The 15,104-nt window shown below is 37.4% G+C and overlaps 2 protein-coding genes and 1 pseudogene across 2 annotated transcripts; 1 reads left to right on the top strand and 2 right to left on the bottom strand.

The window, feature by feature from the left end:
* Positions 1 to 6,286: 6,286 nt before the first annotated feature.
* On the bottom strand, positions 6,287 to 7,729 carry LOC121049133 (annotated as a pseudogene).
* LOC112178385 (rust resistance kinase Lr10) lies at positions 7,463 to 10,630 on the bottom strand. Its single transcript, XM_024316541.2, has 3 exons — positions 9,847 to 10,630; positions 9,646 to 9,672; positions 7,463 to 9,570 (listed from the first exon to the last, which is right to left on the bottom strand). The coding sequence occupies exons 1-3, from the start codon at positions 10,547 to 10,549 to the stop codon at positions 8,456 to 8,458; spliced, it is 1,845 nt and encodes a 614-aa protein (XP_024172309.1). The 5' UTR covers positions 10,550 to 10,630; the 3' UTR covers positions 7,463 to 8,455.
* Positions 10,419 to 14,312, top strand: LOC112178377 (rust resistance kinase Lr10). The gene is made up of 6 exons (XM_024316534.2): positions 10,419 to 11,838; positions 12,316 to 12,348; positions 12,473 to 12,505; positions 12,676 to 12,705; positions 12,832 to 12,861; positions 13,004 to 14,312. Exons 1-6 carry the CDS (start codon positions 11,106 to 11,108, stop codon positions 14,131 to 14,133), a joined length of 1,989 nt encoding a protein of 662 aa, XP_024172302.1. The 5' UTR covers positions 10,419 to 11,105; the 3' UTR covers positions 14,134 to 14,312.
* The last annotated feature ends 792 nt before the right edge of the window (positions 14,313 to 15,104 follow it).

Genomic DNA, 15,104 nt, shown 5'->3' with positions numbered 1-15,104 from the left:
CCATTTGTCGAGAAAATTCAAGAGAACTTTACCTAAAAATGGACAACCCAAACCTGTGAAAGGAAGTAAAACCACACTTGTAACCATTTATAATCTCAACTCCTGGAGCCACCCTGCTCCCTGTACACAACATCTCCCATTTCACATTATACAAGTCTCAACTTAACAATATTAATCCCACAGGCTATCAGAGCAATTCTAAAACAAAAAGGTATACAAGAATATACAGTAAAAAGGTAAGGGATTAGTAAATCCTACAATGCGGAAGCAGTGACAACCATACCTCAACTCCACATACTCTTGACCTCAACTAATCTAGCCTGTACACTGGGTATTTTGAAATCGAAGGTCCCAGGGGAAAGTAATTTAAAAACACGTTAGAGTGAGTGGTCAAAAACAAAGAATCGAGATAATTTAAATTAAATAAACTTTGATACTTTCCCACAAATTGAAATATTTACAAAATCTTGATGCATGCAATGTTATTAAAATATATTCTCTATTCTCGAAAACTCGTGAGAACGTACCAGCCCTGCTGGTTAAAAGGAATTGGACTAGCCTAACTAGTCAAGTAATAGTAAAACATAAGGGGAAGAAATTATCACCATACAGGTAAGGAGCCTCTCAGGCTCTATCCTCGACTGCCACTCACACACAGAGTATGTGAGGAGGAGAACTAATAACCTCAACGACCACCCACGTGAGGAGGAGAACAAATCACCTTGACTTCCTCTCACAAATACAAAGTAAGTGAGGAGGAGACACTAATAGAGTGACCCAAGTATGTTGAAGAAAACATTCAAAAACTAGTGAATCCATAAATTCATAAGACTTCCCCATAAATATCGCAATAAGGCACGAGTAGATTCCCATCCATACTCGGAAAATCTCATGAGCTAATATATATATATTCCAATGACGTGGCCCGCACGCCAAAATATTATTGAATCCATAAACAATTAGGCTAGAAATAATAGATAAATATAATTCCATCAAAAATCTCATATCTCATTTTCAAAAATATTCCAGAAATCTCAAAATTAATGAATAAAATATAATATGAAATTTCGGAAATCACCTTGGAAAATAATTCGTTGAAAATCAACAAAATTCATAAATTCAAATCCGATCATAACAATTTCACATCCAAAAATTCATGCGAAGATCAATACCAAAATTATAATCCAAAGCCAAATAATATGCTCGACAAATAAATGATAAATAAATAAATCAATAATTTCGAAAATTTTCGCATGCATTATTTAAAATCAAATGTCCACTCATTGTCCTATTTTGGCGACCATGCATACGGGTTTCTTCGTCGAGCAGTAGCTCGGTGCGTCGCCTTGTACACAATTATATTTAGTAAACAATTATTCACAAATTAAATACGATTGTAAAATCAAATCCTCGTAAATCGACATCTCCAATTCTTATTGGATTCAATCCAAACTTTACCACTAACACCAATTCGTTAATTTAAAGGTTCTAGGGCAGAACCAAGAAAAATCTGACTATCAGATTCTCGTAAATCGATAACAAAAATTCTAAATCTCAGAAATTCACAATCGATACTAAACTTCTCCGATTTCCACCAAAATCACATTTACAAGTTCTACAACTCACAAGTAATTTATCTAGTTAAAAATAGAAAACCAAAACCTGCCCTAAGCACGCTATGCGCTGCCATGCCTGCCAACAGTGGCAGCGCGTGAGGCCAACTTCGATTTGGGACCCCAAATTTCACCAACATGATTGTCTCAACAATCCAAAATTTTCTCAACTACAACAAAGCCCAAAAGCACCTTGAACTGTTGGAAATTGAGCTTGATCAGAAATAGGGTCGATTACACAGTGAAATCTTCAAATCCTTAATTCGTTCTCCAAGCTCTGATTTGCTTCAAGAAACTTGGAGGGATTCATCAGTGAAGGATGGGCTTTCGATTAGGACCGATTTCATAGTCGATGGTGGCTAGAATCGAGAGAAATTGTCGGAAAAGCCCAATATGCTACAGTAATCTTCTAGGCTTCAATCCTCTCTTCTTTAAAGCCAAAATACCATGACCCACTTCTATAGGCTTATGGAGGAAGAGGAGGTGGTTCAAACAAGACCGATGGCACGCAGCCGGATGGCAGCGAATCGATGGAAAACCAAAAAACCAGAAGAAATGGTGTTGCAGTGACTTTCTTCTCCTTGTTGCACTTTCCACAGTCCAAAGCAAGGTACCAAAAACCATATAATTTAAGAGGAGGAAGAGATCTTTCCAACGGTATCTATGGCATCAAAATCCGTCGCGGGACGAAGGTGACTAGGTAGCGGAGAGAGAAAGGGTCGGGGAGAGAGAAAGAGGGAGGAGAGAGTGAAGCTCGGGTAAGTTTATGAAATGGAAACTTATCACAGTAACTCGTCATTTTTATAGAAGAAATACCATGAACAGTAACTTTAGTATTTTGGTCATAACTTTCACATACGAACTCTGATTTAAGCGTAACACATATGTACGGACTCAGTTTAACGTCCTCTACAACTTTCAAATGAAAAATAATACAAAAAGTATACAACTTTCAAATGAAAAATAATACAAAAAGTAAACTTTTAGAGCCCCCTAAAAGATCAAAATAGAGTCAAAAGTAAAAATATATGTCGTTTACCATCTGAAAGACTAGTAAACTAATAACTTGCTATCCAGGACGTAATAATAAATGTGGATCAAGTCAAGTACTAAGAGATGAATGACTCCCTCAGTTGTTTGAAGTTGGAGATTGATCCAGGTTTCAAATCATGAAACGATATTTCTACCTCACCGATCTGGCTCGAGTGGAAAGTTTTGCAGAAGAGTCTCTTGTCATTCATCTCCTGGGTCATCTATTGCATAAATCCCTGAAGGTGTCTACCAGGTCAGTAGTTCTATTGTATTGTTGGAAGATGGGTGTCATGTGTTGAGGTATGATCCCTTCAGAGATAGTACACGTTGGGAATGCTCTCGTCAAACTTGCACATGCTTGAACCTTCGCTCGCTGAAAGCTGAAGGCAAAGGAAAGGTCGTTAAGAAGAAGTCAGGAGTTATCCAGACTATACTCCTCTAACGCTAAGTTAGTTGATACTAAAGCAGAAGCCATTTCAAAAGAGAGCTGGAAATGGAGAATGAGGAATACTTGGAGAATGAGGAGTGATGTCCTATTTATATGCGAAAAAGATTAATGGGATCGATAACAGCTGTCGCATCGACCTTCACTGGTTGATCGTATCTGTCCACATGTACGGACACGCGACAAGTGCCCCTTTAGAAGGCGATGCTTGTTTAACACAGGGCCTAGTTGATATCATCGCACGAGCGCGTGTTTGCACGCTCAAAGGGTAGACTCGCCAACAAGTCACCAAAATCCCCAAGGAAATCTTGTTTGGGAGTTACCTGCTGAAGTAGTGAGTCTGCATAGGTTGAGCGTATACGACGTGAGGCCCAAAATATTGAATATCGATAGTCCGAAAAATGGAAATTTCGATGAAAATTTCGAGGAAATTTCGATCTCAAAATTCAAAAAAAAATGATTGAAATTTAGAAAATAACATATAAATCATTAATGAATTTTCATGAAATGTTTACATAATCAGTTGTCTTTAGTATTTCAATAAAAAAATATTTAATAAACTTAATTTTATAATGTTTGTAGTAATTTAGAGTATAGTAAGAAACATTGACATGACAAGATATGAAATTCTACATGAGAAATTTCAAAAATGACTTAGTATAGGAGATTAGGAGAGTTAAATACTACATGAGAAATTTCAAAAATGACTTAGTATAGGAGATTAGGAGAGTTAAATATTAATTATAATAATATTTTTTAATTAAATAGATATGATACAACTTTAAATACCTACTATATAGATACAAATGAAGCAATAATGTTTGAATTTTTGTTCTAATGTTTTCCATCCTACAATGTAGGTATATAAGTATTAGACCTACATCTTAGGTATATTGAGTTTATATGAATGCATTTAGTCTTCTTTGTCTGAAAATTATTTATTGATGAATTGTAAATTTTGGAATTTGAATTTAAAATTGAGCTTAAATTGTGATCTAATTAGTGAATTTGAAATTATTTACCTTATTTGGTTCTAAGGGCAAAATGGACTATTAAAAAACGCAAATGGACCGCAATTAACAAGAAAATATGCGCGGACTAGATCTAATTTTTATATAACAAAAAGGACTTGAATCGAATTAACTCTAAAATGAATATTGGTGTTCAAACAAACCGAAAAAGAAGTAGAAAATAGTCCATAAAAATACATAGAAAAGTTAGCAAATGGATTCATTGCTAGTTAGGAAATTAGATAAGTAGAAGATCTATAAGCATAGACGGAAAAAGAGCGGTACATGACCTTATAAATTTCAAAAGTTTTTCCCTCCACATATTATTCAGTTTAGTTGAATTGGATAAGCCAAAGAGTTAGTTTTCGCAAGATGTCAGGTTCAAACTCCGACTTCGTCAAAATTTGGCTTCAATTTTGGTCAAAATACTTTCTGACCAACCCACATATCACGAGAGGTGACGATAATCTCGGAATTTCATGAGAATATCAGGAATTCGAGAAAATTTTGAATATTTCGAAAATATAGAGGAGGTGACGATAATCTCGGAATTTCATGAGAATATCAGGAATTCGAGAAAATTTTGAATATTTCGAAAATATAGAGGAATTTCAAAAATTTCTGACGACATTCTCTTGTAAGTCAAAGATATATCGAGACCATAAAAAAACGGAAATGTCGCCGAAATTTTGAGAATATTTTTAATTTTTCAGTCTTTGATAATATCTATAAGCATTTTTGAATTTTTCAAGGGAGTGAAATTTGCAGCTGGAGGAATCGATAATAAAGTGTGTGCTACGAAGAGTCTGTGGTAAATTTCGTGAATTTTTTTGGACGTCAGATGTATTTATTATGAATTTCTGAAGTTTGGGAAATTAAGAAAATTTACTTTTAAATAAAAAAGAAAAGAAAATTGGTGGTGAGATCTAAACCATCTATTCCGATCACTATTTAATCTGAGCCGTGTATATCAACTATATAATGACCTGATCGGATCGGACATCATAGAACAACCCAGGGAGCTCGACCTGGATACGCGACCCGGCGACGACCGGAAATCCTCCATCCCATCACTTCATGACGGCGCACAAGGGCCGATCGAATCAACTCTCCGCCACCTTCCTACCTCTATCATTTATTTATAAATTCGTATAGTGTGGAGATAGAATCGAAGCTCGAAATCTCCGGGTGTCCCGAAGGCTCTCCGACATTTTACGGTGGCTCCGGCGGCTATTTGCAATGCATGAAGTGAGAAAATTAATATTCACTTCACGCTCTTCATGTTGATGTACATGATTTTTGAATTTGATTAAGTTTGGAAGAATTGGTGTCTTAGGTGTGTACTCGGCCACTGCCGGACTGCCGGAGTTACTGAACTCGACTGTTGTTTTGGGAAGTCTTGGTTCGATTTCGATACTGGTTGTGTTGAATTTCAGAACTTGTGAGGTGGAGCACAGTTGGGGTAGTAGAACAGGGAGCTGGACATAATTTGCGAGGCTGGCAGAATATTTTGAATTGGAATAATCTCTGATCGTGCGTGGAAGAGCAGCTATGCCATTTCGGATGCTTTTCTTGGGAACATGGATTCGTCTGATCGAGGCAAATGTAACTATATTTGCTCAAATTGGAAAACGGAGGTAAATTCGTTATGTCCTGCTCAGTTGCAAGTGCATGGAAAGATCAATATATAGTTCAATACTCGATCTCGAAGGCAAACTTTTTTTGTTTTCTGATATCATTATGAAAACTGTATTAGTAGTGTGTAGTATATTCAGAATCTAAACTGTTATTGGACGATATCTATTTTGCTGTTATTTTCAGGCCGCCGATCGCAGAGGTTTGGCTTGTGTCAGTTACTACACGGTTTCTTTAGCCTCTGCTCTCTTAGAGGGGTTTGTTCTCTGGATTAGTTTACTTGGACTTTTTTGTTTGTTGAACTTCTCTCTGTTTTCATCTCCTTTTCTTGTTGTACTGGTGGACCGTTTTGGGTTTGTACTAGTAGTTTCTATTAATAAAGTTGCTCTTTTACCGCAAAAAAATTTCGAAAAATATTGAGAATCCAAACTTGATATTTTTCGACATACTACCTGAATACATTATAGGATTTAGTACCTCCTTCTTCAGCCATATGGGGTAGGTAGGTCATCTCCTTCTAGATGATTATAGATCCGTTCTGGGTAGTAAACTTCATTGGTGTTCTCTGTGGTTGAACCAATATTCTTTCTCCCTCCTACCATCTCAAGCAGTACCATTCCATAACTATAGAACTCTGACTTATAGGACACATTTCCGAAGTTCCTGGAGATACACCCCATCTTTCCGAACTTCAGGCGCGATGTACCCCATCGTTCCCCTAGCTGTAGTCATTGACACTATACATTGATTCTTGGAACATAACTTGGCCAAACCAAAATCAGAAATCTTTGCATTGAAGTTATGGTCTAGCAAAACATTATGGGGTTTGATATCAAAATGTAGGATTCGTTGATTGCATCCTTGGTGCAGATATTCAATTCCTTTTGCTATTCCTAGAGCAATATCTTGCAACTCATCGCAACCAAGGAAAGAATTGTTATTGTCTGATGATAAAATGAAATCTTGTAGTGACCCATTAGATAAGAAGTCATAAACAGGAGTCGTCTAAATCCATCCTCACAGAATCCAACCAATCGAACCACATTAACATGGTGGATATGACCCATTGTTCCCACTTCATTTGCAAACTCTTCCCCATTCCCATTGGTACTATTGAGGACTTCCAAAGCAACAAAACATCCAGCAAGTTTTCCCTTAAAAACAGCCCCATAGGATCCTTGGCCTAATTTTTCCTTGAATTGATTTGTAATGCTCTTAATATTTGCATAAGAATATCTGCTTGGTTTAAAGTGCTCTGTAATCCTCTAAAAATGCTTCAATTTTTAATTGACTCTCCTCTTCTTTTTTGTCAGAACTGCAGACATGATAAGCTGCAGCGGCAAGTAATATGACTACAAATGAACTGAGGTATGTACCTGTACATTTTTGCTGTCAGTAAATACTGCCACTAAATATTGCAATGAAACAGAGGAAGAAGCTAGTCAAACAACTCGCCTGTTGCTACTATCTTGTTTTGTGCAGCTGTAAAAGATAATAGTAAAATCAGACTACCATGTTTGTCAAATCAATTATGTATGCGAATAATGAGCTATTACTAGTACATAATACACAAGTGGTATGACAGTGTAAGGAGCCAAGGAATGTTTCACAAAAATAAAATGCAACTGAGCTTGATATCCCTTCGTATAACGATTGTTCAAGTTTCTATCCCATTTCTTATGCAGATATGCCCATGGAATGAACTGTCATATGCATATGCTAATGTGTATATCTCTCATTTCATGAATACAGGAATAATCATGATTGGGATTTGTAATTGGAATGTGTAACAAATATAGGAAAATATGTTGCTCTTTTATCCCTTTCCAAAAAAAAAAAAAATGTTGCTCTTTTACCTCCTTTCCCTTTATAGCATTCAATTTCAGTCTTTTGGTGCTATTGTTCTTCAATCCACATTTGTTTCCCTGTGCTTCACGTTGTGCACAAAATGGTTCCAACCATTCCAAATAAAGATCTTGAGGATCATCCGACATGAATGGAACTGATGAATAATTATATATCTTTGTACAAGACAGAAGGGGAAGTAGTAGATGTCAAGACCAAATTGAAGCCAATAAATTTGGTAGGCAGGCCACTCAAGCAGGGGACTGGACCAATAAAGATCGTCGATTCCCTTTCAGCTGAAGAACAATTGAATAAGGTAATATTAGTCATTTGGTATTCTGAGTGGTAGAAGGGAGAGTTTGACATGTTTTGAATTTTCAATAGCTTCACCAGCAAGCAATTTTCTGGGTCATATAGCTGGATTTGCTGAGTTACTAGCTATATAAATAGTGTTGATGCATGCACATTGTTTCATGATACTTTGGAACGGAAAGAGTTTGGGGTCATAGAGAGCCTGGGACCTTTGGACTTCATTGATTATATATTAGAACTGCTACTTGCATGTTCTAAGTACAGATAAATTTGTAGTTGAATTGGCCAATTAATGATCAGAGTAAGAGTTCAATTCCCTTTTGCCTATAGCTTTTCATTATATTTATGGTGGATGTTCAGTATATCCTCTTGTTCTGGTATTAGAAGAAATATTCACTTCACTGGTACTAAACAAATTAGATGTATATATAATGGGAACTGAAGAATTTAAACAGCCTACATGCTATGTGAACATGCAAATTGGATGCCCTACAAGCCAATGCATTTTCCTATAATGATACCATTCCACATACTTAGGGATAGTAAAATGCTCTCTATACACATTACTCTAATTCAGTAATTGTTTCTAATTCGAGGCACATGGGTCTTTTAGGGATACTTCCAACATCTGCTCTACTATGACCTGTTGTTGCAAAAGGATTAGGCGGCATTGTTAATTTTTCTCTTCCCTCTAGCATCTGAACCACTGCTTTCATGGAAGGACGAGCCACCGGGTACCACTGGATGCATGAGAGCCCAATAATTGAAAGTTTCTCTGGAATTTTTGAATTCCCTTCTTCCCCAATATGGATTCGGAGGTCTTCTCCTTTTTCCAAGAGGTTATAGATCCATTTTGGGTAGTAAACTGCATGCATGTTATCCATGGTTGCACCAATATTCTTCCTTCCTCCTACCATCTCAAGCAACAGCATTCCAAAACTATAGACATCCGACTTGCGAGACACATTCCCGAAGTTCCTGGAGAACACTTCAGGTGCGATGTAGCCCATAGTGCCCCTTGCTGTTGTCATTGATACTATACTTTGATCCTTTGAACATAACTTGGCCAAACCAAAATCAGAAATTTTTGGAGTGAAATTTTGGTCTAGCAAAACATTATGGGGTTTGATATCAAAATGAAGGATTTGTTGATCGCATCCTTGATGTAGATATTCAATTCCTTTGGCTATGCCTAGAGCAACATCTTGCAACTTATCCCAACCCAAGAAACCATTCTTATTATCTGCTGATGAAATGAAATCTTGCAGTGAACCATTGGGGAAGAAGTCATAAACAAGAGCTCGTTCAAATCCATCAGCGCAAAAGCCAACTAAGCGGACAACATTAACATGGTGGATATGACCTAGAGTTCCGACTTCATTTATGAATTCTTCTCCATTCCCATCTGAAATTTTCAAGACTTTCACAGCAACATAGAGTTCAGAAGAAAGATTTCCTTTAAACACTGTTCCATAGGCCCCTTCTCCTACCTTGTCCTTGAATTGATTTGTAATTCGCTTGATATCTGCATATGAGTACCTGCTTGGCTTGAGAGCTTTGTAATCTTCCAAAAATCTTTCAATTTTTTTTTGATGTTCCTTTTCCTTTCTATCAGAGTTATAAGCACGATAGACGGGGATGAGCAGTAGTAAGAGGAGGAATGAACCTACAGTTGCACCTGCGCATGAACTATCAAGTAAATATATATCTCTAGTTTCTCATATACAGAACAAAACTTTTAAGAAAAACTCACCTGTAGCAACTAATTTGGTTGTCGCACCTGTAAGAAACAATAATGAGACTGTTAAGCATGTGAAAGTACTGATCTATAACAAACTAGCAAGTGAAATGCGTTTTGCTGAAATTTCAATTGATGAATGCAGGAAACTGTAAGAACTAGCACCAGATCACAATATATGAATGAAAGCAGGATATATATCTTATGTATGCTTACTTGGTTTCCTCAAGTGAACACATTCAATTTCAGTGTTGGTGCCATTCATCTGCAATCTACAGCTCTTACCCTCTGCCTCGCATTCAGTACAATTTGGTTTAGACCAATTCAGTATAAAATCCTCTTTATTTCCCCACCAAGTTCCAAATGGAAGTGATAAAACATCATACATCTTTGTACAAGACCTTACTGATACCATGTATATAAGTAAATCCAAGTCTGAAGGAAAGGCGTATGTTTGGGAGGCAGGGCCACCGAAGCAAGGGACTTGCTTTAGATACTCTCTTTCAAAAGGAATGGTAGGACATTGATATAGGGTAATATTCATGCTGTCCTCTGGGAAATAGAAAGGAGAAGTTGGCTTGTGTGGGCTGCCCAAAGGCGTTAGCAGGAGGCAATCATCTGGTTGACTGAGCTGGATTTTCTGTTGCTTATAATCTATGTGTTTGACAAAGAATTTTACCAGCACTACTGACTTCTCCGCAACTACTGTTTCATTGGGCTGGGTGCATTGTAGCACAGGATCATAGCCACAATGCTGTCCGCGACGGAAAGGGTAGTGAATGGCTGGAGCATCATTATCCTCACACTTGGATTCTGTGCAGGAATTTCCGGCTGCTCCCAGCAGTTTGGAGGAAGTTATTAAGAAGAAGCAGAAGAAAGAGACGAGCATCTGCTGTATTTCTGAAGTAACAGTTGCCATGGATGTTTTCGAAGCAGAGCTAAGCACGATCGATGTCTAAATCTCTTGCCAACTTGTTTATTTGAGTTGAAGGGAGTTGGAAGGAAGCTTGGTCTTTCGCAGTGTTTAATTGACTAATACTAAAACGAAACCCAAAAGAACAAAGTCCAACAAAGCAGGCCAGAGTCTCAGTATACAAACTATACAACATGTGATTTGACTTGGCTACAGCATCAAATCTCGATTTACATTTTCAAGAGCGCAACTTTCCTTTTCATATAAATTTTTTAAATTTAAGTTTCTCTTTTTCAAGTAAGAAAAGTCAGAAGGAAAGATCTATTCATATTCAATTACCTGAGACGAAATTAGTGGTTCCTACCCTCCAACTTTGACATAGCTACCATATTACTTTGATTTCCATATTAGTTGTCAGACTGAAAATACTTCTCTGGTGCAACAGTTCTATCGATCTTATCTAATTCGAATTGAAGCTAGTGCCAGAGAAGCTAGAACCAGAACTCTCTCTCTCTCTCTCTCTCTCTCTCTCTCTCTCTCTCTCTCATCCATCCATCCATCCATGGGAATAAGTGGAATATCCTGGTCTCTAGCCTTGGTTGTAGTTAGCTTATTCTTTCAAACTTGTAACGCTAACACAAAGGATGATAGTCCCAAGTGTACTTCTTCGTGTGGCAACATCCATAACATAAGCTACCCTTTCCGGCTGAAGCATGATCCAAAGCATTGCTCATCACGGTTTACTCTGTTATGCGAGAACAACATTACAATACTAGACCAATCTGCTGTTGGAAGATTCTATGTACAGGCAATCAACTATGAGAATCAAACAATCCGAGTTGTAGATCCTGACCTATTTCAGAACAATAATTGCTCCTCCATACCCCATAATCGTTTACCTTTTCTTTCGGGTAGAGCTATGTATTCATACGCTTTATTTTCAACACCCATATTCTTCTTGAAGTGTAACAATCCGGTAAAGTCTTTTATGTATGTGGACACTGCTCCCTGCATTAATACTAGTGCTGGTACTGCTTCTTCTTTGGCATCCCCAGAGTCCCCACCAAACACATATGGTTATGTCAAAGTTGGTGATATGGAGGTAGGTGATTTGAACGAGGGTTGCAGTACAGAGTGGATGGCTTCTGCAATGTTGAACTCCTTTAATTTGTACAACAGCTCTTATAAATACATACACAATGCACTCGTGTATGGATTTGAGCTTCATTATACGATTTCAGAGCCTTGTGAGCAATGGAGTACCAATGCCAAGTGTTTTCCACGCAGTACCAAAGGTGAGTGAATTCTTAGATAGACGGTTTTAGCCTACACACATTCATACATGGATTATTTGATTTATCAGAAAAACACACACACACACAACATATATGTACAAATTTGCCTTAAATATTGCACTAATATATAATCTGGATAATGGTGGACTAGCTCCCCTAAACCAACTCCACGCAATTGTAGAATAGATCCATGCCTGTATCAAGTTGTCTACCATTCTATGAATTTATCAACATTGCAGAGAGCTAGTCTGCCACTACCACTCTATGGATTTACTTACAAACCTATGATTTACAAAGTGACTAATGTAAGTTCTTCCAGTAGTAATACATGTAATCACATTTGTTGGCCATAATGTAATGTCACTTCGCAGTCTTTTCTTCCCTTTATTTTTTTACTTTTAGATCAATTGTTTAATCCGAAAGGCATGAAAAGTACAAGACTGGTGTAATAGTAGAACTTTTTCTTTGTCACTGCAGGTTTCTTTCAACTAGTGTGGGAGTTAATACGCAGTAAGGATTCTCTCATCAGAAAAGATCATTTCTATTGGAATCTCTATCAAAAATTGATTTTAAAGTTAGTGAAGTCCATGGTATACTAATGATCTTATTTCTCTCCTGCTTTTTTTTATTGTAGAATTCTTTGCTCCTGGATACACCATCCATGTTGGTAAGGGGATTTTCACCAATCATTCCCTTTAATATTGCTTCCTCTTGAAGAACATGAGAATTATAAGTGGATTAAATCGAAGTTGGGGTAGATGATGAGAGGTTAATCGAGTACAGGATCCTGTTAATTTTTTTTATCTTGTTTTTATTGTATTTCTTGCATTCTTGCAGGTTATAAGTGGCTGCCCTCCAACTCTACTGGTAACAGCCTTCTTTTGTTGCATATATGATTAACCAAGTCTTTGATTAACTTTATACATTCACTTTGATACTTAGATAATATAATCAAGCCTTTGATTTCCTTCACTTTTGTTATTGTTCATGCAGATGTTCGATGGGCACTATTGTTTAATGTTGGTAAGAATTACCTTTACATACCTCACTTGGCTTAAGGGCTTCTTCTACATATCTTCATTTCTTCAATATATATTTAGCATAGACTTAGAAAGCCAGAATTTAATTTTCTTCTCATGATTTTTTTCGTGATGTTCTTGCACAGGACTCCTATTCCTGGTAAAATTTATATTGGGGACTCCATTTGTGACTGTGATTTTGATCAAGAAATGGCGGACGAGACATTTGTCATCGTACAGAACCATCGAAGATTTTCTGCACAACGGTAGCAACTTTGTGCCAATAAGGTATTCTTTCTCAGAAGTTAAGAAGATGTCCAACAATTTCAAGAACAAGCTGGGTGAAGGAGGCTATGGCTCTGTATTTAAAGGAGTGTTACGTAGTGGTCGTTTTGGAGCCATCAAGATGATGGCAAATTCCAAATCAAGTGGACAAGATTTTGTGAGCGAAGTGGCTACAATTGGAAGGATTCACCATGTCAACGTGGTGCAACTTATTGGTTATTGTGTTGAGGGATCAAAACGTGCTCTAGTCTATGATTTCATGCCTAATGGCTCACTTGACAAATACATTTTTTCCAATGCAGAAACTATCCCATTAAGTGTCAAGAAAATGTATGAGATCTCTCTTGGAGTGGCTCAAGGGATCGAATACCTTCATCAAGGTTGTGAAATGCAAATTTTGCATTTTGATATCAAGCCTCACAACATTCTTCTTGACGAGAATTTCATTCCAAAAGTTTCTGACTTTGGTCTTGCAAAGTTATATTCAACTGATGACAGTATTGTGTCTTTGACGGCAGCAAGGGGGACAATGGGATATATTGCACCAGAGTTGTTCTACAAAAATATTGGAGGTGTCTCGTACAAAGCTGATGTGTATAGTTTTGGAATGTTGTTGATGGAAATGGCAAGTAAACGGAAAAATTTCAAAGAATTGGCGGGGCATGAAAGCCAAACCTACTTCCCTTCATGGGTGTATGATCAATGTGAAAAGGGAAGGGACTTGGAGATGGGTGATGCCACTGACGAGGAGAAGAAAATAATAAAAAGGATGGTTGTAACAGCCTTATGGTGTATACAGATGAACCCAAGTCATCGTCCGTCAATGAGAAAAGTCAGAGAGATGCTGGAAGGGGATGTTGAACTCTTACAAATGCCTCCCAATCCTTTTACGTGCTCAGAAGAGATACAGATACCCCTTGCCGATGTCCAGAATAATATTGATCCAACATGTTCAAACGCTGAGCTAACGTGCACACTGTCAGCTAGGTAATGATCCCTCCATTACAATGCAAAGGATTTAGTTAATGCTTACATAGCAAGTGTAGAGGCTTTTGTGGTGTACCTACATGTGAAGTGTTATTGGCTTCACAAGTCTTATTTGACCATGATAGTGTGGATGTAATACTTACTAGAATCAGAATGTGTTGCAGTTGCATAGTATATAAGTTTTCAGCATATAAACCCCAAATTAGTGGAGTGAAAAACGAACACAAACGCATTAATTAAGCATTTAGCCGAACAACTGGTGTGCATTATTGAAGACGACATGTTTTGAAACAGCAATGATTCGATAAATTACCACGAACAGTGATACTAAACAATCTACAACAATCTACTTAATAGTGATAACTGAGTACGAGAGATAAGGGAGTACCACTTTGGTTGAAGAAACCGGACGTTGGTTCGTTTGCTCCAACTTGGAGCCCCCAAGCTTTCCCCGGGAATGTCCCTCTGAATGATGACAGCAATTAAGGAGAAAATGAGCTCTAATTTAAAGCAGAGGAATTTGGGAGTGGTGATTGCAAATATGACTCTCTGCGCTTGTGTTTTATGTTTATTTAGGCTTTGGTGCGTGTTAGTATGGGTCTTCAGCTGTTTTTAATCGCTGTAGCTTTTGTTTTGGGTCTTCAGATGTTTTCCCTCAACAGCTTGACGGGAAAAGATGGCAAGAATCCACCATGGGGACGGGTACCCCTAATGAAGGGAAGCTTTTGGGGGACACCGGGTAAAGAGAGGGATAGTATTATTATAAATTTTTGGGTCCTTGCCCAAAAACACCAAAATGAGTCAAAATTTTCTCACTTACCCCATCAACAAATTTTTATTCTCATTAACCCAATTCAGAGTACAATGATAAATATGCCCTCAGTCTAATTAAACACCTTCATTTTATGCTATTCTCTCATCTCTCTCTCTCCAGCACAGTACGATTCTCTCTCTCTCTCTCCATATTCACGTACA

The sequence above is a fragment of the Rosa chinensis genome, chromosome 1, assembly GCF_002994745.2.
Source record: "Rosa chinensis cultivar Old Blush chromosome 1, RchiOBHm-V2, whole genome shotgun sequence".
In the NCBI taxonomy this organism is placed as follows: domain Eukaryota; kingdom Viridiplantae; phylum Streptophyta; class Magnoliopsida; order Rosales; family Rosaceae; genus Rosa; species Rosa chinensis.
The sequence above is the reverse complement of the archived record's forward strand: the minus strand, read 5'-3'. Positions and strand labels throughout refer to the sequence as shown.

Coding starts and splice junctions, on each gene's coding strand:
- LOC112178377 (XM_024316534.2), top strand. CDS start 11,106: ATGGGAATAAGTGGAATATCCTGGTCTCTAGCCTTGGTTGTAGTTAGC. Junction 12,506..12,675: donor TGGATACACCATCCATGTTG/GTAAGGGGATTT, acceptor GCATTCTTGCAG/GTTATAAGTGGCTGCCCTCC. Junction 12,706..12,831: donor GCTGCCCTCCAACTCTACTG/GTAACAGCCTTC, acceptor TTGTTCATGCAG/ATGTTCGATGGGCACTATTG.
- LOC112178385 (XM_024316541.2), bottom strand. CDS start 10,549: ATGGCAACTGTTACTTCAGAAATACAGCAGATGCTCGTCTCTTTCTTC. Junction 9,673..9,846: donor TGTTCACTTGAGGAAACCAA/GTAAGCATACAT, acceptor TGTTTCTTACAG/GTGCGACAACCAAATTAGTT. Junction 9,571..9,645: donor AACCAAATTAGTTGCTACAG/GTGAGTTTTTCT, acceptor GTTCATGCGCAG/GTGCAACTGTAGGTTCATTC.